Genomic DNA, 25,555 nt, shown 5'->3' on the forward strand with positions numbered 1-25,555 from the left:
ATGGACAAACCAACAAATAAACAACGTTTGTAGAGTTGCAGTTGATAAATTGTTTGACTTGGTGTATGTCCCCATTAGTTGATTTAAAAGAAGGACCTTTTTCAACCGAAGCACAGATCTTGCATCGGCTGTACGGAAAACAGCCCTTAAGGCTATGGAAAGTATTCGAAACACCATTTGTGTCAAAATTTAGTACACTTAAATCTATGGTGTCTAAGAGCCAACTAAGTGTACTAAATTCTGACACAAATGGTGTTTCGAATACTTTCCTTAGCCTTAAGGGCTTAGCCTTAAGGTACTGTTACTATGCACCCTTCTTAAATGACCCTTACTCTCAATAAAACAATAAACAGAAATCAGAACTCAGACAATGACCGTTTCTTAGATGTCAATGATTTAAATAGATATCAATTAAAATGGAAGCTTGATACATCAGCAAAAGATCAGAGTGGGCGTATCAGAATCCAGTGTTTTTAAAAATATCAAAGATGTCTTCTATAAACTTGAAAACATAGTGTAATCAGAAAAGTGAATATGTACAAAATCTGAACACCCATCTATATTATATCTAAATCTAATCCATTTCTTTTTCTATATATAAGTATTCCTAACGGAATAAACAACATGCAGTAAATACGGCCTATAATCCCTTAGGGATCCTTTAATGTTTTCATATAAATGAATATTTGTATTCCTTTTATGTTCCCCAGATGGGGTAAAGTGATTTTACAGGAATTACCCGAAAATGATAGGTTAACAAGCAATAGAGGCACTTTTTGTAATGCAGCCTCGGCATTGGTCCATGACACAAATAAAGGTGCAACCAGTAACAGAGGGAAAATATGCACACACACACCTCTGAGAAAGCAGAAACGTACGTCAGGTGGAGAGGGATCACGTGGTGCACACACATGATCTCAGGTATTGGGACCGATATCCTTTTTGGAGCTGGTACCGTAGGGAGGCAGGGAGAAGGTAACGGGGGTGCGCCTGTATAGATGTGCGGTGGATTCGGAAGAATCACTGACACACTCACAGACTACACCACCCGTAATTTCATAATATTTGTAACAGCGGGCATGTCAGACTGACGCGGAGGACTGAGGATAGTCTCCGGCGTGTCTGTACAGTAGTTAGCCGTGGGAGGGTGGCGAATCCCTGACTCACAATAGGTGAGCAGATTGGAGTCTCTGTTTGTCCCCCAACACGCATATACTAAGGCTTGCCCTACTTACACCAATGTTACCATTCTCCCAGAGTCTGTGATAGTCATTAAGCAAAACGCTAAGCCTTTCCTGGGAATAGGTGTACATTGATTGTCTCCAACGAGTTTTGTATAAGTGTGATAGAAATATATGTGTATGTGTTACACAGTAACAACCTCATATGTCTCAGAATATATATCCCTTCAAAATTAATGATACTATCTAAGTGAGCTAAACACTGGTGGGAAAATACACTGGCACCACCATAAGCAGTTTTGAATGTAATATATGTAGCAACAGTTGTAACCACTATGTTTTTGAATTGATAAATTGAAACATATAAATTAAACTTTCCTTGTGTCTTAAAAGATCTGATACATAGGGGATCCAGTGATACAAGTGTTTCTTTTTACTTCTTTCTTTCCTCTATGTGCATTGCTAGAATCTAGCAAATAAGAAACAGCACCAAGGGAAAAGGTGGCTTTATTATACAGGAAATTTATAACTAAAGTGTTAGATACATAAGAAATACTATGATCATGTTTATACAGTGAAAATATAGTAAACATTTTGTGTTAGATCTATTATTTCACAGTGAATATGAGAGTCATCTGGACTTCAGGGTAGTGCCTTGCAATGCCTGTGTAGTATCAGGGCCAGAGCCGAATTTCCCATTAGGCACGTGAGGCACCGGCCTAGGGGCGGCACATGTTTGGGGGCGGCACTTGGATGCCTGTGATAGTACTGTCAGCCCAAAATGTACCAATAACTGCAAAATATCCACTGTACTGTACTATATTCCATCTTAAATAGAGTGTAAATGGATAGGACATGCAGATACTGCCCCTATAAACTGTCCTACTTAGTAAACATTATTGTTGTGCCTAGGGGCGCCCTCCTCCCTAAATCCGCCCCTGATCAGGGCCTCCTGGAGACCCACTGTTGACACTGTAATTCACTGTCTAATCTATCCTTTCAGTCATTATCCTGGAATCACCCACTCTCTCATTCCTCTTCCGCTGTCTGATGACAAGAAGGGTTAAAAGCAGAAGTGAAGTGCTCTCATATAGGACTGGCTACAAAAATAACTTTCCAGCTGCTTTCTCAGTGTCAATAGGAATCATCAACAATTATTAGTAGTGAGTGGTATCAAGCGGTATCTGTCTTGTCTACACTCCTTCTCTTTTTTCTAGAGTGGATATGAGAGCTGACCCCGTTTCGGGATAGACCCTGCAATGCACATGTAGTATCAGGGCCGCCCGTTAAACTAGGTGCCAGCACTGTAATCCACTTGTACTATCCATCTTTTCAGTCATAACCCTGGGACCGTCACTCTCCCATTCCCCCTCCTCTGCTCGCATGCAAGAGGGGTGAAAAGCAGAAGTGACTTAGTCCCAAATATGGCTGACCTTCTTTTTCTGATTGGTGATTCCTATAATGTCAATATCAATAGACCCCAGGTGATTACATGACCAATGATTTAAACCTCACATGTACTCTGAATTGAATGATATATGTTTGGAGATATGATGGTCATTCATTCATTTATTTATCTTATATTTTACATTTTTGTCTCACACAGTATACAATTGGGATGTCAGTAGTCAGTTTTTTTCAGGAAAACTATACACAGGAATAAGTTAGTATATCCAAACTAGTGCGGTCAACCACATTCCCAATTCCCCCTTCCCATTTATTGCATACTTGTATTATAATAAGACCTAGTGTCTGCATTTTAACTGCAAAATAGTATGTAACCTCTTTTTATGTACGTGCATGTATTTTTATGTATGTATTATTAAATGTAACTGTGTATGTACCAGGTGTCCATCCTCACAACAGTGCAGTTATTAAATTGTTCAAATATCGTGCGTTTTGTACGCAATGAATTTAATATTCTTTGCGGTTTTATTAAAATATATATATATATATATATATATATATATATATATATATATTTTAATATGCTTTGCCTTATTAAAAGCAATTTTTAGCTTCTTGTTGGAGCAATATAAAGTATATATTTCATGTGGAGGCGGCATGGCTGTTTAGTCGTAAACTGACACTGCACAGCTGCGATGAAATCTTTTAAACACACACCCGGACTGCCGGCAATGTTATTTAGACATCACGCACTGATTGGATGGTCACTGCTTAATATTCTAGGAGCAGTCAGTCACAGGCAACGCCCTCTGATGAAGTTTTACTACAAACGCGTTAGGGCGGGGCCTGTGACGTCTGCTCCGTACTGCTGCCCTGCTGCCCGGCTCTCCCCAGCTGCTGTTCCCGTATGGCGTCCCGACACGCTGCTTCATCTCTATTGATTCCAGCGGGGGTTCGTGGTCTCCGGCGGTGCCCCGGCGAGGTGGTAGGAGTTTTGCCTGGCTATCAACTGTGCTAATATCTTGTGGTACCCAGCCCACAGTGTTAAAATAATTGGTACGGGTACTTTATTGCTCTTGCCTGGTATCTACCTGTCAAATAAATATCATCTTTTATGCACTATGGAGCGCCCCTCTTGTTCTTTCTTCTAACAGATATATATATATATATATATATATATATATATATATAGCAGGAGAGGAATAAATGGCGGCACTCGTAGACTTGATGGTGCACCTTGAAAACGGGGTACATCCCCAAAACGTCGGACATCTTTTTGCACAATTTATGATGATTTGATAAAGAAGTTTTGTTTCACCATCAAGTCTACGAGTGCCGCCATTTATTCCTCTCCTGCTATTTCCAAGTATTGGAAGGCACCGCAGCAAATTTATCTTCCAAGGAATCGAGTGCCGGTCCGTCCCGTACCACCAGTATATATATATATATATATATATATATATATATATATATATATATATATATTAGGTGATTCATCGCGCCCTCAGGGCGCTCTTCACACAGTCGTAAGGGGCTACGCCTTATTAAAAGTAGAAATATATTTAAGTGTGACGTATGTTTGTTATTTGGTGAAGGATGTGTTTAAAGTCTATGGGCGGGATGTATTAAAACACATCGCCGCCCGCCCCGATGCCAGTGCATATGTACTAACATATGCAGCTGGCATTGCGGTGCGGTGACGGAGGCCCCCCGCGATACCTGTCACCTCCTGGGCTCTGCCGCGCCCCCGGCATCTCCTCCTCCCCCCTGCAGCCGGAAGGACATCCCCGACTGCAACATGCTGCTGGGGGAGGAGTAGCAGCAGGGAGGACAGGGGGAGGGGGGTGCGGACACTGGGTAGCGGGCGGCGTTAGAAGCCCATAGGCTTCTATAGGTACCCGGCAAATATGATGCTGGTGTAAAAGTATCCGCGGTACACATCGGAAATGATGTAATGAAGGTCTGAATTACCCTTTGTTAAAAGTTAAATAATAAATATAATAAAAAAATAATGATATTATCAATGAAAAAAATACTAATAATACTAATAAAATAAAGATAAGATTCCCATGTAAACAAAAAATCCTTTATATACAGTAAATACTAAAATCATTTCTCATTCATTTGTTTGTTACCAACATGCTGAAATTGCAATAACCAAGAAAGCTACTACTGTACTTGTAGTTCCACAGCAGTAAGAGCTAAAGGGTCACCGCACCGCATTCACTTGAAGGCAATGTGAAGCTCAGAAGAAAACTGTGAAAGTGAAATGTCCCTGCTGCTCCGGGAGGGCGGGGTTCGGGCAGACCCGCTGCTCCGGATGGAGTGGGGGGGGGGGGTGTGCGGGTAGACCCGCTGCTTCGGCGGGGGGTGTGTGTGTGTGCGAGGAGACCTGCTGCTGCGGGAAGGACGGCGGGTGCGGGCAGACCCACTGCTGTGGCTGGGGGGGGGTGGCTAGTGGTGACACCTGCCCTGGCTGGCTGTGGTGTATAATGGTGGGCGTGTGCTGTAGCCCTGGCTGGGCGAGGGTGGTGTATTCCAAGGGGGAGGTGGTGTGTATAACGCTGGTCGTTTCCCTAGGGGGGGGCGGGTTTGTGTATAACGCTGGCCGGGGTGGCGGTATCCTAAGGCAGAATCTGGCTAGACTTTGTGTGTATAATGCTGTCAATCACTCTTGTAACTCCGCCCAGCGTTATACACACAGGGGATGAGTGACAGATCTGGCTAAATATATATGAGATATATATAATTTTTTTTTTCATTTATTCTTTTTTAACAGCTGGGACAACCGTCAGTTACACTTTTACGATGTCTTGTTCAAGTCCCAATCAGTGCGACATGACTGGTAGTATTGACACTCCCAACAGCAATCTATTGCAGGCCACTACCTGTTGTTACACGGATAACTGTACTCCATCCACACCTACATGTAAGTATTCTGATTGCATATACTTGTTCTAACCAGGCATGTGCACCGACCACTTTTAGGGGGAAATTTACTAAGATGAATTCGTAGAAATAATTTGTATTTTCATAGGAAAATACAATTTTTTTTGGCATATTCGTATTTTTGGCATTTACTATGCCAAAAATATGAATTTTCGTATTCGTATTGATGGGACATTTTCCTATTTGTATTAACAATTATGAATAAATACACCATTGAGAGAATATGACAGGAATCACCATTCAAAAGAATGGTGATTCCTGATTTACTAAGCGACCGTATTGAAAATACGGTCGCTAATTGGCGTAAAACGGCCGCGAATGGCCGGGTAAATACGGCAGGAAAATACACTTCATTTTCCTGTTGTATTTGGCAGAAGCCTGCATGGATCAGTCAGATCCGTGCAGGCTTCAGTGTAAAAAAAAATATTTTTTTTGTTTTTTAAAAACGGCGTGGGGTCCCCCCCCCACAGCCGTTACCAGCACCAGGCTGAAAGAGCCGGGCTGGTATTAAAAAATCAGGAAACCCAGCAAATAGGGGTTCCCTAATTTTTTTTAAACCAGCCCCAGGTTCCAGGGCCGGGGCTGGTTCCCAAAATACAAGGGACAAAATGAGTAGGGGTCCCCCGTATTTTAAGAACCAGGCCCAGGCCCAACCAGCCAGCAGGGCAATGCCACAGCCGGGGGAGACTTTTTATACAAGTCCCCCCGGCCAAAGCATTCATCCCTTCCAACCAGTCAGCCTGGCCAGGGGCCCTGGGGGAGTGGGGACCCCCGTCAATAAATGAGTCACTCCTTCGGGACTTACCTGACTAGGCTGAAGCCTGGTGTTGTTTCCGGTGACCCTGGGCTGAGGTCACCGGGCTGATTAAGTGTAAAAAGATAGAAAAACCCCATTCGGTTTTGCTGTGGAACTATGAGTCCCAGCAAGCCAGGAACGCATACAGGGACTTGGAAAACCACAAGTCCCAGCATGCAGCCCACTAAAGGGCTTGCTGTGACTTTTAGTTCCACAGCAAAATCAATAGTTAAATAAAAACACACTGACACATCAGGAAAAGAAAACTTTAATACATACAAAGCCCATACATACTGATACTTACCTATCTTGAGCCCGTAGGTAGCCCTGGTGTCCGGTGTCCTGGTCCTGGACCAGGTTGGTGTCAGCGTCCTGGTCCACGCCGGCGTCCGTGTCGGCGTCCGGGTCCAGGGTCCGAAGAAATCCATAGGGGATATGTGGAAGCAAATTATACTTACAAGTCTCCTCCGGCGAAGATCTGTCCTCTTCTATCCTGAAGTAGTCCGGGTCTTCAGAAAACAAAAAAACACGAGTGTCCCGGTACCCTGTTGCGAACTAATAGGAGCGACGCTGATGGTTCATGTTCAGCGCCTCTCCTCCAAATGATTCTATTGGCTGCAATGATTCGTGCAGACTGCCTGTACAAATTCCTATTAGCGGCCATATATATGGCCGCTAATACGAATGAATACGCCATCAGAGGTTTACAAAGCAGTTGTATCTGACTGCTTTATAAATTATCCTCCGGAACACGAATTTGCATACGGCTGAAACAGCCGTATGCAGTCATATTGATTCGTATTAAGAATACGAATACGAAATATCGTATTCGTATTCTTAGTAAATTTCCCCCTTAGTGTTTTGCATCTGTATCTCTGGCTGTGTTTTGGATCAGGATCAGTTCCAAAACACCACCCTTCCGAGTTTCGTGTTTTGGATCTGTATTTTATATAAAAAAAACATAGAAATTGCTTATATTGCAGAATTCATTTTTTTTATTTGCTCCTACGCTATTATTAACCTCAAAAACAATCATTTCCATTCATTATTGTTTTTAGGGCAAAAACGAAAAAAAAAAAAGGCCATCCTAATGTTGCGTAAATAGGACATGCATACTGTCTTTAACAAACCAATCATTTCAGCGACAGGGTCTGCTACACGACTGTGGCTGAAATGATTGGTTTGTTTGGGCCCCCACAAAAAAAAGAAGCAAATCATCTCTCCCTGCACAAACTGGCTCTACAGAGGCAAGATGTCAACCTAATTCTTATCCTCCAATTCCTCACCCACTTTAGTGCGTACATCCTCATCCTCACAGATTATCAATTTGTCCCTGCTGGAATCCACCATTACAGGTCCCTCTTTAGTCTCTGGAGGCCATTGCTGGTCTTCGTTGAATAATTGATAATTCATTTTAATGAAAATCATCTTCTCCTTATTTTGCGGAAGCAACCTCATATCCCAATTGCTGACCAGGTTCCTGGCTGCACTAAAAACTCTTTCGGAGTACACACTGGAGGGGGGATAACTCAGGTAAAATAAGCCAGTTTGTATAGGGGCCTCCAAACTGACTTTTTTTCCTGCCAGTACAGATACGGACTGTCTGACATGTCTACTTAGATGCTGTCACCAAAGTAATCCTCCACCATTTTTTCAATGGTGACAGCATAGTTTGCAGCATCAGTAGACATGTCAGCAGTTGTTGGCAGGGCTTCAGTCTGAACCATATCTCCAAACTCACTCCTGCCTGCCCTGCATCACCGCCAGCGAGTATTGTTGGAAATCTGAATTGTTTCCTCACAGCTACAGGTGTGGGAGAAAATAAAGGAGAAGCTGTTGCCGTGTTATGTTCCACTTCAGAGGACAATCTCCTGACCAGCAGGTCTTTGCACCTCTGTATATGTGTGTCTACCGGAAAAAGAGACACAACCTAGCCTTTAAACTGAGGATTGAGTACAGTGGACAAAATGTAGTGCCCTGACTTGTACACTTGTACCCTGACTTGTACACTGACTAATAGACTGACATCCTCATATCCTGGCAAAGCGAAATAAAGGGCTTCATCCACAAGACCTACATTCTTTGTAGAATCGCCATGCTTTATCTCCTCCTTCACTTTCTCCAGCTGCTGCTGCAACAGCCTGATCAGGGAATGACCTGACTCAACCTAGCAGTGTAAGAACTGACTTCACGTGTGGCAAGTTCAAATGGCTGGATAACCGTGCACAACACAGAAATCAGTCTCCACTTTGCTTGAGTTAGGTGCATCCCCCCTCTGTTGCCTTAGTCATCGATGGCTGTGTAGGCTTGAATGGCCTTTTGCTGTTCCTCCATCCTGCATATAGCCGGTGGAGGATCAGCAAAACACTTCACATATCATTGGGAAAGGGATATGGGGATTCCCATATCCCTTCCCCAATGATATGTGAAATGTTATTTTGAATTGTGACTTGGTGCACACCTAACAGACTGAACAAGAGTGACTGCCGGACAGGAGCCGTGGGGCCAGACCCTGACAACGATCTCCCTCAGTCCCGCTGCACAACAGCCAGCCGCTTGGGCTTAGTACGGAGTCCGGTGTCTCACTCTCTGTCTGTGATCATAGCGATTACACAGTGCGCGGAAAAACACTGGCAGAGAGAATCGGAGTGTGACGATTTGACTGCGGTGTCTCTCCCCCAGACTCCAGTGCCTGTTAAATACGCCAGGACATTATTGTCCTCCCACTGGTATCCATGGGCAGTAGCCAGTTGCCCAACTTGGAAGCTAACCTTTTGACCAGTGCACGTTATATGCCATACGCATGCTAGTTCAATTATCAATGTGAGGCTTCCCTGCAGGCTTGCAGTGGCAGCATCAATCGCTACAATATAACTGGTGTTTGTAACATTAAATAAAGACACAAAAATTACAAAACCAACCAGTTTATTGTATGTGAATGTTTGAAAATGGATACACACTGGGCGATTTAAGTTAAGACGCTCCAATCCAATCCATATGAGATTAATACTAAGGGGACCTGCACAGTAGGGACATATTCGATATAACCCTATCAAGAATTGTGATAAGTGCATTTATTAAGTCATTCTCTGGCCAGAGAATTAATTATAACGAATGGTACACTATTACAATATGCACTAATCCAATCAGTTTATATCAGCATTGACATTCAAGGATATTGGGGTTCACTAAGTAAGGATCAATTCCTTTTTTATCTTTACCCTGTCATTTACCCATGTATGTTACTGTATGTGTTTTATATGTCGCCATTTTAGACATTAAAAATTAAAAGTTATATTTTATTAATTTTCTTATTTTTCTCGAGTGCGCCACATCTATGACATTCTTTCTCTTTCCCTAAAAAGTGCATCTATTTTCTGTTTTAGTGGCAGCACACCCCACACCCCAGCATAAAGATTGTTGACTTTCAAAACAAAAATAAAGGGGTCTCTCTATATATACAACTATCTTCCTAACTGTGCGATTGGCAAAAGGCTTGTTTTGTGTCGAGCCCCAGAGCAGTTAGTAAGAGCTACTGTACTTGGTAGAGTGCTGGGAAATGGTTCGAATGATTCAATGTAAATGTATCTATCTCTCATTTCTTTTCCCACAAAAAATGGGAAAGTGCAATGTGGGCTAGGTGAAATGAGGGAGATTGCTAGGCTGAGGGAGAGAGGGAGATTGCTGCTATTTCAGGGAGTCTCCTGCAGAATGCAGGAGGGTAGGCAGCTATGGGATAGCAGGACTAGTTCCAGTTAGATGCAGAGAGCTGTGGTTGTTGACACAGCCTTCAATTCACATATCTTTGCAACAAATATATGTTAAAATATTACATTTTACAAGCCAGCAGCAACTTGTCTGAGTAAGTTCCAGGTGGTGTTTTCAAACAGTTTCATTATGTGATTTTGTGCCCCTGTCACTTTTAAGATAATGCTGCACCACCAAATTTATTGTGTGGGCAAACATGACACATGTTGGAAATTACCTATATGTTATTGCCCCAGAAGAGTCTTGTCTGCGGTCCCGGCTCCTCTCCTGTCAGGCTTGTTAATGAAAAATGACCATCACAAAATGGCCGCCCCCTAACAGCAGACTGGCCGCTTCCTCCTCTAGCATCCTTAAAAAGTGTCTGCTGTTAGGGGGGGCGGCCATTTTGTGAGGTCCATTTTTATTAACAAGCCTGATAGGAGAGGAGCCGGGACCGCAGACAAGAGACTAGTAGATCTGTGGTCTTGGCGGCGGCGACGAGCAGAGCGGTAAGTGCTGGGTTGGAGGTGGGCAGGCTTTATTTTAGGGGGGCACCCGAAATTGCCGGTGGGGGGGCCCCCCAATAAATAGTGATGCCACTGGATGTCCCTAGGTGATAAAGCTGGCGCTAGTCCAGTGAAATGCGTTGGTGGATTGTTCCAGTTTCTTCCAGAAACCATGGAGACTGTTGGAGAGTTCACCTGCTCAATCTTATGAACACTGGGCCCCTAACTACTGGAAGTCTTTGGCCAATATTTCCTGTCCCATTGGATACAAATATCCGTGAGGTGGTAGGCAGGCTCCAACATCAGCCCCTCCCTCAGACAGCTCTCAGGATACAAGCATGCTGTATACTGGACTCCATTCATTGGGACTGTTGTGCTGTGGACAGGTTTCATCACTCCCCCCCCCCCGACCAGGGGTTAATTCATCCACGTGAGATCTGGAATTACTGTGAATTTTTTATTGATCTTTTTTACTTTTAACTGTGTTCTATTAATTAATAGTTTTGGTACTTGTGTAGTTTCACGGCACCAGCATGGCGCCGTGCTACTTCCGGGTTCTACGCTCGCCACGAAATAAGTCAAAAAAAGTAAGTTAACTCCATGCCAACATGGATAGTTCATACCCCCACTATCCATGTTGGCATGGAGTTGATTTTAAATAGCGTGGCGAGCGTAGCGAGCCACCAAGCCCGCAGCTTGGGCGAGTGAAGCGAGCCCCGCAAGGGGACTCAGACGCACGGCGCCATACTGGCGCCGTGAAACTACACAAGTACCATAGTTTTTTATATGTATGAATTTAGAACCATGTCGACCTAGACCCATGTCAACATTTTCCCATGTCGCTCTGATGGTGTTGACCTAATAGATGCTGTAGACTAAATGATCCCAACCCATTTGTGATACCATGTTTTAAGGAGGCAGAGTTGTTTGCTCTGATTTTGATGACAGCTTAACTCTCTTAAATTTTCTAGAGGGGGGAGGAGGAGGACTTAGATCATTGCGGGAAGCTGAACCCCTATTCATAATGTACATAAGCCAGGGCCTTAACCGGTCCTTGTCACTCCGTGTAATAAATGGCATATTTGCAAGCTTACGTTTCTCCTCACATTATTTACATTTATTTTTTTATTTGTGTTACTAAACTTTAGCACTTTAAATGACATTGGACATTTGCTTTGGCCGACGACATTGATGGCATTGCATGTTCTATGTCATCATGACTAGAGGCAGCATCTATTACTTCCGGTGGAGACCGGGGATGGTTGCATGCCTGCGGTGCTCCCGGATTCCATCCCCCGAAGCCCCCATCCTCAGCCCCCCAGAAAACAGGAGAAGGGATGCAGAGAGAGCGGCAGGAGGGGAGGTGAGGATGCAGCTGCGGCCCCCAGTTTGGACGCGGCTGCGGCAGGATGCAGCCCCCACCCCATCGACCCAGAGGCCCGCAGCCAGAGGATGGGTGAGACGGAGAAGGATGGCCCCCAGTGCAGGCCGAGGCCCCCCGCAGCATGGTGTGTCACTCCATCCCCCCACATACAGACAGCAGGACCCCCCGGCCGCGAACACCCAGTGCCCTGCCGAGGAAGCCCATGTGAGAGGGTGTATGGCTCTGCATCCGGCCAGTAATGGTGGACTACAGCCCAGGGAGGGCCCAGATTCAATTCCCTGGCTCCCGACGTCACAAACTCACTGACTCTCTCTGACTACCCCCCTCTTCCTGCACGCTGGCTCTCCACACCCCCAGCTGCAGATTCAACCAGGGCACGGACACACTGACCCCCGTACAGCCTGAGGATCCATCCTGTTGTGTGCTGTAAGGAAGACGGCCTGTTGAATCCTTCTGCTGCTGTGAGTAGCATGATCAAGATGGTGCCACAAATGGCTGCCTAGGAACTGTGCACTCAGCCATATGTAGCCCCATGTCTCCCCATTCTCATATCTGCTTGTATTGCTGCCTGCCTGGCTGTTGCGGCGATCAGTGGTGCCGCTGAAGGCTGCCAGGCACTGGGCTGCTCAGCGGGTATATGTTCCCTTTGTGCTAACTGTAGTCTATGCTTTTATTGTTGCCTGCCTGGCTGTTGCGGCAATAAAAGCAATGAAGAAGGCAAATCAGATGCTTGGTTGCATAGAGAAAGGTATGAGCAGCAGAAATAAAGAAGTAATAATGCCACTGTATAGGTCATTAATACAATCTCATCTAGAGTACTGTGTTCAGTTCTGGAGGCCATATTTCCAGAAGGATATAAATGCATTAGAGACTGTACAAAGAAGGGCAACTAAAATGGTGCATGGCCTACATCACAAAACGTACCAGGAAAGACTAAAAGATCTTAATATGTATAGTTTATAGCAGAGAAGGGAAAGGGGGGACATGATAGAAACTTTCAAATATATCAAGGGTTTTAACAAGGTACAGATGGGAGACATTCTTTACAGGAAGAGGAGCAGCAGAACACGAGGACATGCACTCACACTAGAGGGAGGAAGATTCAGGGGAAATTTGAGGAAGAATTACTTCACAGAAAGGGTAGTAGATAAGTGGAATGGCCTCCCATCAGAGATGGTGGAGGCAAATACAGTAGAGCAATTTAAACATGCTTGGGATAGGCATATTGATATCTTTACAAAAAAATAAGGATCAAATATGGTTTGAGGTAACATGTTTAAAAAAGGGGCAGACTAGATGGGCCAAGTGGTTCTTATCTGCCGTCAAATTCTATGTTTCTATGTAACCAGTGGCACCGCTGATGGCTGCCTAGGTGCTGGGCTGCTCAGCAGATATATGCTCCCTGTGTTATAACTGTAATGTCTACTTGTATTGTTACCTGCTTGGCTGTTGCAGCAACTAGTGACGCCACAAATGGCTGCCTAGGTGCTGTGCTGCCCACCAAATATATGTTTCCTGCCTCTATAATCCCCAGTAGGATTAGTGTATACCTGTATGTGGTATGCATATCTGTACTGTCACTGTTGAACTATTACCTACCAGCTTTTGCACAGCAATCCAAATCAAATTCCTAGTATCCATTAGTATACCTGGCCAATAAAGCTGATTCTAATTCTAATTCTGATTCAGTAGTAGGAGGAAGTGGTTCTTGTTTTTCCACTAATTTATCCTCCAAATTTTGGTTCTCCATAATCTTTAAAGGCAGTAGCACTGAGCTGGACTTATGTAGCAGTATCACTGGATTTTAACGGCAGCATAACTGGACTGGACTATAAGCACTATCACTGGACTATAAGCACTATCACTGGTCTGGACTTTAAACATCACTGGCTGGGTTGTCAGGCAGGTGGGCGGGCAGAGAGGACGCTGCCTCTTCACTATCCTAGACATTGAAGATGGCACCCGTCTGCCCACCCTTTTATTGGGTATGGATCTCGCAAGATCTTATGGTGGGATCTTGTGAGGTCCGGAGATCCATGAACAGGCTTGGAGCGCGACTTCGGATAGGGAGTGTCCGGATTCCCCAATCCGAACTCGCACATCCCTAGTTCTAACCCAGCATTACAGTATGGGCCTGATCAGGGGTGCACACAATTCATGCCTTGCAGATGGTCACATAGTTTAGCAATTTTTTGCAAACATTTCTAAAAGCGTCTACAGTGGAGGCGCTTCACAGAGTATATGAACAAATATATAGCTATATCTCATGAAGAAGGTCCAAATAAAGTAAGGCACAGGATGCCAAAAAAATAGTGTTGACGTTTCAGTTTAATTAATACGTTTTTGTATTACAAAATCACAGATTTTGGATTTTCACCTGCAGCCTCTTATTCAAGTTTAACCAACCTACTTGAAGGACATCACTACTCTTATTAACAAACTTTGAGAAATGGCCACCATACCTGCATCCTGAGGAAAGTTCATTAGTTAAACTGAAACGTTAACACTATTTTTTTCTTTGCGTGCTGCGCTTTCTCCATGCTGTATTTTGAACACAAGAGATGTGCTTATGGTATGGCGCCTAGCAACTACAGTTTAGTTGAGTGGCTAAACCCACCCACTGCCCTCCTAAATCCTTCTAAGCCCTACCACAGTCCCTTCAACATCTAACACCCTAGCAATTCTAGCTATCACCGGCATCTAGGAGGATACGGGCCATCAGGTGCCAAATAATAGGTATGTGGCCACAGAGCCCAGCACACGGGGTTAATGGCAGCCACAGTACTGAAGGGGTTAACCCTCCTTACTGCAGCGCCATTTTAGACAAGGGCACTTGACATATTTAAGATGTTTTAAACTGTATGAGCAGCACTGAGCTGGGACAGCACTGCTGTGAGTTGAAGCCTGCTGCTGGGCACAAAATATATGTATTTATGAAATGTATGTTCATCACTGAGCTGGGACTGCACCATACTGTATATTTTGTATATTGTATTGAGTATTGAGGAGTGCATTCTAAACTAAAAAAAATACTTTTCTGAAGGAAGGGCCCAGCAGTCTCTGTGATGAGGAAATTAAATGCTAAATTGTCCTTTTGCTAACAGAATGTCTGGAGAATGACACTGCACAGCAGATAGCAGGCTTTGTGTCTGTAGTTTCTGTGTAAAGGTATTAGTAGGGGGACTTGTGTACGTGATGTGTCAAGGAATCCATGCTTTCCTGTCCATTTGGAATATATTATAAGGAAATTGGATTGAACTCTTTGACATCCCAAATATGCAAATGTCCAGTAAATTAGGAGTTTTAAACGTCGGTGGGAGAGAGGACAGGTCACAATAAGGATGGGTGATCCAGGACAATTGGGTCAGCTCAACGCATTTCTCCGGATATTAGCGTCCGGCTTCTTCAGGAGCAAGTATGGAATAAGAGTCTGGGTCTGATATATATATATATATAGCAACAGTGACTTGATTGCTCAAATAGGTGCACCTGAGTTGTGCACATGTCAAACAACAATATAAAGTTAAAAACACAGCGAACCGTCTTGTAATATCATTCTATAATATTCTAACAGACTAGGAGGCAGTATAGTAAGTTAGTACTTCTAATAATATCCTTAGAATGGAGAGGACATAATATAAGGCATATTTAATAAGGGTCACATGACCCAGAAGTTGAGGCTCAGAATATACATAGAGGAAAGGAAAACAGATTATGTCTTAAACATATCCTGCTTAAGGGGATTTTTTGGGGGGTGGTCTCCATGCGGCCCAGGACACAGCAGGATCCCATGTGCCACCGCCGATTGCCGGTAGCGGCGGCACGATCGCCGGGACCCCCACAGGCGTCCTGCACCATGTCTGCCGCGTTGCTAGGCGACGGCTGCCCGATGACACAGTGGTCACGTGCATCGGGCGCCGTCATGCAACGTAGGAGGCGCCAGCCGGGTGCCCACAGCAACCAGAGTGCGTGACTCCGGCGCGCTGACATGTATGAGCGTCGGATCATGTCCCTCAGCGCTGCTAGGCAACCCAGACTGGCGTCCTCTGTGACGTCTGGGGAAGACACCACTCGCCAGACTGTCCTCTGTGGGACAATGGAGAACGCCCTATTTATGAGGATGCTTGTATAATAACAGAAATAGATCCTTATAGATATCAGAACAAATCAGCATACAGCAATACAGAAAAATGGTAAATGAATCACCCTTGGGCACAGCTGCTCGTGGGTTTCAAACACTTATTGAGGAGTCACCACTACTCCAAACACAGATACACCACAAAAAGTTATAAGTGGAAACCCACCAGCGCTTCTAACATAGATAATAGTACTTCCCTTTTTTTGTTCGTTGGATAATCCTATTTGGGCAGGTGTATGGAATAGACCGTCCTTGTAGTTAATGTTCATAGGTGTTTAGTCCATGCAAAAAATGAAAACAAGGGAATCATATATATTATCCACACTATGAAATCAGTTCTACACCCGTGCAGGTAGGTTGAGACTGTGTAGCAATTTCTTCCACCAAACAGGGAGGACAGACAGATGTGATCTGTAAGGATGGCTTGCATACCCAGACTCACATAGAAATGTGACTGGTCACATACATCAAGGTATCTTTTAATCTCTAGTGCGTACCCCAACTCACAATTAAGGAATGTAGTATTCTCACATAAAGGTATCTTTTAATAAAGCGAATAGGATTAGCCAAGGGGATGCATACCCCAACTCACTGGTATGAATGCTGTAATATTCTCATCAAGGTATTTTTCAGGCCACTCAGTAGATGAACCAAAAAATGCTTTAATAACTTCCACATCCAGAAGTGTACATTATATAGAATAAAATATGTATACCAAAAAGTATACCATCTGAGCTATCTGGAGAAAGGAAAAAAACGAATTATATCAACCTACATATGTTTTATTGTAATTTTACATGTATTTGACTCTTGTACAGCCCATGGTCATTTTCCCTAAAGTCTCCGAAGTCTCCCTAAAGTCGCAGTTAATAAAATATTTGAATTGATGCGGAGGATCAGATGGAGTTATTAATATAGGCATATTATTTTTTGGTATATGTTTACATGTAGTACATCTGTTTTTACCACATTTAAAAAAAATGTTAGGTCTAGCAGGAAGCCATGATAGATGGTTATCGGCTTTTTGCCCATCTTTGTTAGGATTATTCTTTTGTAAATGACTGGGAGCTAGTATAGTTTTCAAGGTTCGGTTCTTTTTAAATATAATTGTGGGTTTCTTTGGAATGATCTCTGATAGGGTTTTGTCTTGAAACAAGACCCTATAATTATGAGTTACTATGTTTTTAATGTCAAAGTAAAATCCTTGATAAAGAGTCTCTACGACTCGAAACGCGTTTGCCCAGGATTGCAGACTACCAAGGAGGAAGCTTTTCCCAGCCCAGAAACCTGTGGAGCCTACAGGGTGAGCCCATATCTTTTGGAAACACTCTGTTCTTACCATCCCTGACTCCACCTCTTCAGGTGGGTAAGGAGGGATTCGTTGTTTTAAATTCATTTTGTGTATTTTATATCCTGTCTATATCTTTTTATATGGAATAAACTTCAATTTTATGGAATAAATATTGTGTCAAGTTTCACCCATTATTCCTTATGTTTTAATGTCGTTTGCATGACTAATAAATTTGCTTATAAAAGCAACATCTCTATTTTTATATTTAATTATGTATTTTATCTGTTTTTTTTAGGGACTTTTTTATGTAGAAGAGATTTGCAATCCATTTGCAGAACTGTGGACAGGGCTTCCTGTAATAATATTTCTGGATACTCTCTTTCACGGAAGGAATCCATCATTATTTTTGCTTGCATTAATCCGTATTAGTACAATTACGACAAAGGCGCATAAGTTGGCCTTTAGGAATGTTTGTTTTCCACGGGGTGTGGTGTGCACTTTTGAAATGAATATATGAATATATGATTTTACAGAGTTCGAAGTAATAATCTTATTTTCTCTGATCTCAAGGGTGACGTCCAGGAAGTTAACCGTGGTGGGACTATAGGAGTTTGTAAATGACAAATTATATGGGTTGGAGTTAAGAGATTGAACAAAAAGTGATGCTGATGAGTGGTCCCCTTCCCAAATGATAATAAGGTCATCCATATAACGGCCATAGAAGACCAGACTCGACCCCCAGCCACTCCCCCACACATGGGTCTCCTCCACCTCCCCCATGTATAGGTTCGCAAAGCTGGGGGTGAATCTGGTCCCCATGGCTGTCCCCATCATCTGTAAATAAAAATCACAGTGAAAAATAAAATAATTGTGGGCGAGGATGAAAGATATACTGTTTAAGATAAAATCCCTATGTACACCTATTACACAATGCTGATTGGTATGCTGTGTGGATTTTGGATAAAAAGGCACAATGGTTGCCTGTAAAGTTGTACTTCTGCCTGTATCTGAATGCTGTGACATCTTTATGCTGTGCCTCCAAGAGAGTCTAGGACAGAAGTCCTTATCTTATCTTATCTTTGATCAAATAAAACATATTTTGCCTCATCTTGCAAAATATGCCAACGAAGCAGAGTTCTGGTCCGTGACCAGTGGGGAAACAACCAACACCAGTCGGGAGACAGTCTGCAGCGTGTCGACTCATACACCCTAGCAGGTAGTACTCAGGTGCCAGCATTTGGGCCTGTGGAAGTAACCGTGGTTCCAGACTCCACGTAGGAGGAGTCTGGTGGTGACAGCGATATCCCCGCCCACTGCATAGTGGGAGGAGTCAGTAACAGGCAGTTACTGATGGTAACAGGGAATCCCCTATTGGCCAGGTCCCCTGAGACCACGAACCGCCATCCTTAAACCCAAAGGTCGTAGACAGAGGATAAGTGCAGGCGTCCATCACACGCAGGGCCGGCGCTACCCACTCAGCAGCTCCTGCAAAGCAGGGAGGCGCCATGCTGAAAAGGCGCTTTCTCCCTCCCTGCTCTGCTAAACCTGCCTCAGCCCTCACTGCCACTGCCTCCTGCATGCCGCCCACAGCGCCTGTCTGACAAGCAGGCGGCAGTATGGAGAGGCTGAGCAGCTGCCTGCACCGCGCACACACTGTCCTCCTCCTGCGACCTGGCCCCTCTTCCTCACAGACACTTGCGCTGAGGCATGTAGCTCTGTCTGTGAATGCCTGGTTGACATGTCGGGGGAAATTTACTAAAGGAAATTTGTAAAAAATAGGTGTATTTGTATCCAGAAATACACTTATTTTTGACATTTACTATCCCGAAAATATGGCAATTCGTATTCGTATTGATAGCACATCAATACGACTATGAATTGCCGTATTTTTGGGATGTCAAAAATAAGTGTATTTCTGGATACAAATACACCTATTTTTTTACAAATTTCCTTTAGTAAATTTCCCCCGTCATGTCCAGATCCGCCCCTACCCATTGCTCCCTGCGCCTGTCAGCTGTCAATCAAATGACGAACAGACAGCAGTGCCGCCTCCCCTTCCTTCCTGCTTCTCAGTGTGCTGTGCCAGTGCCACTGCCAGTCCTCAAAACTCCACCCCCTGTATCTCCTCCCCTCTTCTTCCATCTCCTCCTTCTCTCCCCTCCTTTCCCCCTCAGTCACGAGGGGTGTAATGGTGTCCTCAGTGTCCTGCCTAGGCAGATAGAAGAGGAGGGACTGCACAAGAGTTAAACAGCAAAAGAACAGTCTTTTATTATACATGTTTATAACAATTTTTTAAATAATTGTAGATGTTTTTATATAAATTTAGACACTTATTAAATAATGGGCTGGGTTATGTGCCTAAAGGTGGCCATACACGCTGCAATGATTTTGGATTGCATCGCACACAGATTGCATGCATGCCGTGCAATGCGATCTAGCCCATAACGCATTAGATTCTCGCAGCTTATATGGGCCCCTTTAGTGCCTGCAACATTTTGCGGACACAGCACTGAGATGGTGTATGCATACATGTACATGCACCAGAGATCCTCCATAGGATTACATGTTGCATACACTCCCACAATCGGGCTGCAGCTTGTTGCAATGGCACTGTGAAAGGGCGCAAAATGTATGGTTTGCAGGAGGGCGCCGGACACCCTAGCACCGGCCCTGATCACACGGTATTTATCCTGTATATATTTCTTATATCGTACATCAAGACAGACCATATATACCCTTGACTCCTGCTCCCACTACCAGTGTGACAGGTGAATGACACTCATACAGTATCTTGACATTAAAAAGAGTCTCCGGACAGCTGCTCTCTTTACTCAGATGCCTTCAACACAACTTTTTTTTTTTAACCACTAAATGCATGACTTCCATTTGGCTAAATGGCAAAACCATACCTCCCAACATGACCCATTCCAGGAGGGAAAACATGCTCTGTTACTGGACTTAACTCTTAATTCATGATTGTTATCCCCTGTGTTTAAACACATTTCCTATGAATGGATTAGTTTAACCCAGGTGAGTGCAGTCATAAATTAAGAGAAAAGTCCATGAATAGAGCATATTGCCCTCCTAGATTTGGTCATGTTGGGGAAGCATTATTTATTTACAGGTTCTTATATAGCGCAGCAGATTCCGTTGCCATTTACAATAGTAGACAGTGATAAAACAAACTGGGTAACAACGGACTTGGAGGTAAGAGGGCCCTGCTGCAAGCTTACAATCTATAGAAGCATGCAACACCCCTGATTCCTTTGCTGCCTCTCTGACCTTAATCAAGTTAATTAACTTTACATTTCTGCACATGACATTAAATGCAAGTAACAATAATACATACAGTACATAATGCATGTTTTTACCTTTTATATTTTACAGTACCCGGTGTTAGTTATCAGCTGAATGGACTGATTTGTAGAACGTGTACTACGTCTTTGTCTGACTATTGTTACACTACAGACACCATGCAATGTACTGGAAATGACAATATGTGTATTCTCGCACGTGTTGATCTCTCTGACGGTAATTATAATATTTTTGCTTCCTGTTCTGCACCAAACACAGCATCACATAAATGAAGACTCAACCACGGTATAATCAAGTCCAATAGATTAAAGTTTATTATATTCCAGATTCAAGTTCTTGTGAGCATCATTTATTATTTATGTCAGGGACCTCAGTAAGTATCTTTGACCACATTATGGTAATTTATAGTGTCAGGCAGGGCCGGATTATAATGGAGCCACAAGGGGTCAGTACCCCTGGGCCCCGCTCTAGCTAGGGCCCCCCTGTGGTTGGCATGTATTTTTCAAAAAAATATATATATATTTTTTTTAGCAAAAGGTTTTGTGCATGGGAGTGGGGGTAGTGCTGCAGCTTCACCTATCTGCCAATGTGACAATGATTAATGGTGCTGAGCACCGGGATCTAAGGCACACTGACTGCACAAGTGTGCAATGCATTACTGGGAGTTGACTAAGTCCCATGACACTTTGCACCAGAGGGCAGAGGCTGAGACGTTTGTGCTGAGCTCTGATTGGTGGAGCTCATTACATGCTTCTCAGGCCCATGGAGAACAGCAACAGCAGCCTAGTCATGGGAGGGTTTCTAATCAGAGGCAGCACTTGGACTGTGAGGTATCCTACAGAGTAAGGTGCAGAGGGACAAATACAGGCTTTTCATGTGGTATGAAAGTGTGTGTGTGTGTGTATATATATATATATATATATATATATATATATATATATATATATACTGTGTATATATATATATATATATTTATTAAAATAGACGTGTGGTTACCGGCACTCCAAGATGCATATGACAACTGCCCGGGTGCTGCACTTAAAGAAATGGTTACTTTACTCTGTGTTTTGACAGTGTAATATTCCCCCATGCAGTTTGCGGCCAGTAATGACAAGTGCAAGGGGGCCCCCCTGTCTAAAGTGCCCCGGGCCCCCCGAAGGCTTAATCTGGCACTGGTGTCAGGGGTGGGGTGTGGGCTGCTACCCGTTGCCAGGTGCTGCAGGGTGACATTAGCCTGTGGCACTCAGCACCCATCACTAAGAAGGAGCTGTCACGCCTGAGGTTTGTGTTTGCTTTGTCAGCTGGAATGTGGTGGTTCCCTTAGGACAGTGATTTTCAACCTTTTTCAGGTCGCGGCACACCGGCCAAGACTTTAAAATTGGCAAGGCACACCAACAGTTTTTAATCAAATATGAGAGATTTCCCCATTGTAATTGCACACACCTGCCCCCACAGTGTAATTATACACACATTTATCCCTCATTGCCATTCCACACACCTGCCCCCACAGCGTAATTATACACACATTTATCCCTCATTGCCATTCCACACACCTGCCCCCACAGCGTAATTATACACACATTTATCCCTCATTGCCATTCCACACACCTGCCCCCATAGCGTAATTATACACACATTTATCCCTCATTGCCATTCCACACACCTGCCCCCACAGCGTAATTATACACACATTTATCCCTCATTGCCATTCCACACACCTGCCCCCACAGAGTAATTATACACACATTTATTTCTCATTGCCATTCCACACACCTGCCCCCACAGCGTAATTATACACACATTTATCCCTCATTGCCATTCCACACACCTGCCCCCACAGCGTAATTATACACACATTTATCCCTCATTGCCATTCCACACACCTGCCCCCACAGCGTAATTATACAAACATTTATCCCTCATTGCCATTCCACACACCTGCCCCCACAGCGTAATTATACAAACATTTATCCCTCATTGCCATTCCACACACCTGCCCCCACAGCGTAATTATACACACATTTATCCCTCATTGCCATTCCACACACCTGCCCCCACAGCATAATTATACACACATTTATCCCTCATTGCCATTCCACACACCTGCCCCCACAGCGTAATTATACACACATTTATCCCTCATTGCCCTTCCACACACCTGCCCCCACAGCGTAATTATACACACATTTATCCCTCATTGCCATTCCACACACCTGCCCCCACAGCGTAATTATACACACATTTATCCCTCATTGCCATTCCACACACCTGCCCCCACAGCGTAATTATACACACATTTATCCCTCATTGCCATTCCACACACCTGCCCCACAGCGTAATTATACACACATGTCCCCATTGTAAGTCCACACACCTGCCCCCACAGCGTAATTATACACACATGTCCCCATTGTAATTACACATACCTGCCCCCACAGCGTAATAATTACGCTGCAGGGGCAGGTATGTGTAATTAAGATGGGGACATGTGTGTATAATTATGCCGTAATTATATACACATTTCCCCATTGTAATTATGCATACCTGCCCCCCCCCCCCCCCTGGTTATTACACATTCCTGCCCCTCCTTTATTATTCCACACTCAAGCTCACCTTAATAATGCCACACACAAATGCCCCTACGTTCAGCACAGGTATTCAGAAAACATACAGTGCACACTTGATAAATGGCTCCGGTCTTGTGACTCCTGTCTGTGGCTGCCTTCCGCGCGTGCGCCGGGACGCACCAGGTGCCTGCAACGCATAAGATGACCTAACGCGCACAGGCACGTCCCAGCGTCAGCTCCAAAGGTCACACACACATCGCCGAGGAGGACGATACGCCTGCCTCCCCCTTGTTGTCCCTGGTGAGTCGCCGTGCGCCGTGACACGTTGTCCCGCGGCACACCTGAGAACTGGCCGCGGCACACTGGTTGAAAAACACTGCCTTGTGAAAACCATGTGAAACCTCAGGTGAAGGACCAGAGTCCAGTGCCTGAAGAAGTGACCAATGATGGAGGAAACAGGAATAAAATAAAGCTGTTATTTATTGAACAGTAGCTTAGACAATGGTAATTACTGTTAGGAAGTCTTAAGATGCCCATACACTTTGCGATTATTGCATGCGTTTTGAACTTTTAAATTTCAACACGCATCGCATGTGGTTATAATCGCACCATGTACCTGCGGGGATGTGAAGCGTGTCCCCGCGGGTACAATATTGTATAGCACTAAAAGTATGTGAGGGCGGTAATTTTAGTGCTACATCACCTCGCATCACATCACTTTTGTAGTACAATGAGATGCAAAAAAAAGTTAAAATCGCATCGCATCGTACAGTACACATTACACATTGCATCGCAAAGAAGCGGAAAAATTGCACAGCACCATTGTACAGTACAAAACGCACAGCACTCAAAATCTCAACATGTATGGGTACCTTAAGACTTAGCAGAAAGAAACAGTAGTAACTGTAAAGTCTTTGAACTCGGTTTGCCCAAGTAGAGTCTCTGACTGGAGTGGAACCGGTAGGGAATGGAATCAGTGAGGGCTGAAGGAGTGGCTCAGATATTATCCGAGTAGAGTCTATGGCCATAATGGAACCAGTAGGGAATGAAATCAGTGAGAGCTGAAGGAGTGGCTCCGATATTATCCGAGTAGAGTCTAGGGCCAGAATGAAACTGTTAAGGAATGGAAATAGCAAGAGTTGAAGAATTGATGTCGTCACTGATGTCCAATGATGACGATCATCTTGGAAGTCACTGGCAGGTAATATGCTGAGATCTACAGGAGACCGGTACCGCAGGCACAGAGTGGTGTACAAGACTTAGCGCTCCCTCATGTGGACACTCAGTGAGATAAATATGCAAATACTTCCTTTTTGTTGTGAATGGGATAAGTTGTTATCTCTCCTCAAATTTTCTTTATCGAATTCACGAAGTCTCAATTTCCAGAATACATGGAAGAAAGCAAAATATTGCGACAATGGGTATATCTGCATAAGATCTTCTCAAGTTTGGTTGTATAAAAGATTCTTTAATCACGCTGATACAAATAGTAATAAAAAGGATTGTAGTGACAGGGAGCAGGGTCCTGTGGTGGCTGTCAAGACCTATAGTCGGACTCAGTCTGGATAAGTACCGATACAGGCAATCACAGTAACACCTCAAGTCTTACCTCTGAACCTCCTCCGAAGTCTGTAAAAACAATAGTCAGTTCCTTCGACCAACATGTTTCAGGACATTCCGTCCCTTTTCAAGGTATGGTTTCAGAATGTCCCGAAACATGTTGGTCTAAGGAGCTGACTATTGTTTTAAGGAGTCCGACTATAGGTCTTGACAGCCACCACAGGACCCTGCTCCCTGTCCCTACACTCCTTTTTATTACTATTTGCATCAGCGTGATTAAATAATTTTTTATACAACCAAACTGGAAAAGATACCTTTATACGTTTGAAACAGCACATCATATCGTGAGTACGGGTACACCACCTTTCTTTTCCCTATATTGTTCATTAAAGTCTTTAAGGTTAGACTTTCCAGGTCCACTTGAAAGCAGCACCCTTAGGAGCGCCCGAGAAATACCCTACACCTCAAACACAGAGTGGTGTAAACCTGAAGATGTTGTATACCAATGGGGATTAGTATCAATGTGAACTCACTAAAGGTGACTGGGAAAGGGAAGGTACTTGAGAGGATAGCAGTGTAGAAGACAATTGATAGAATCGATGCTGGTGTAGTCCTGCAGAGCATCTCCACCGGAGCCACACAGCCACCAGCGTCCCGCCGAACAGACCTTGGTCCACGTCAGAGAATCGTCACTGTTAGCCACGCTCAATGCAT

At 44.0% G+C, this 25,555-nt stretch overlaps 1 protein-coding gene across 5 annotated transcripts in view; it reads left to right on the forward strand.

The window, feature by feature from the left end:
* The window catches only part of LOC146042192 (uncharacterized), a 145,575-nt gene that overhangs the window by 114,277 nt on the left and 5,743 nt on the right, over nucleotides 1-25,555 (forward strand). For 4 of the 5 annotated variants that reach the window (XM_083162119.1, XM_083162116.1, XM_083162117.1 and 1 more), the window contains 2 exons: nucleotides 5,368-5,517; nucleotides 20,787-20,930. In XM_083162119.1, the coding sequence (XP_083018245.1) occupies nucleotides 5,397-5,517; nucleotides 20,787-20,930 (265 nt within the window). In that variant the 5' untranslated portion in view covers nucleotides 5,368-5,396. The remainder of the gene's footprint in view (nucleotides 1-5,367; nucleotides 5,518-20,786; nucleotides 20,931-25,555) is intronic. The other variant, XR_014463781.1, reaches the window with a different exon arrangement.

The sequence above is a fragment of the Crinia signifera genome, chromosome 19 (genome assembly GCF_055691185.1).
Source record: "Crinia signifera chromosome 19, ASM5569118v1, whole genome shotgun sequence".
Classification (NCBI taxonomy): domain Eukaryota; kingdom Metazoa; phylum Chordata; class Amphibia; order Anura; family Myobatrachidae; genus Crinia; species Crinia signifera.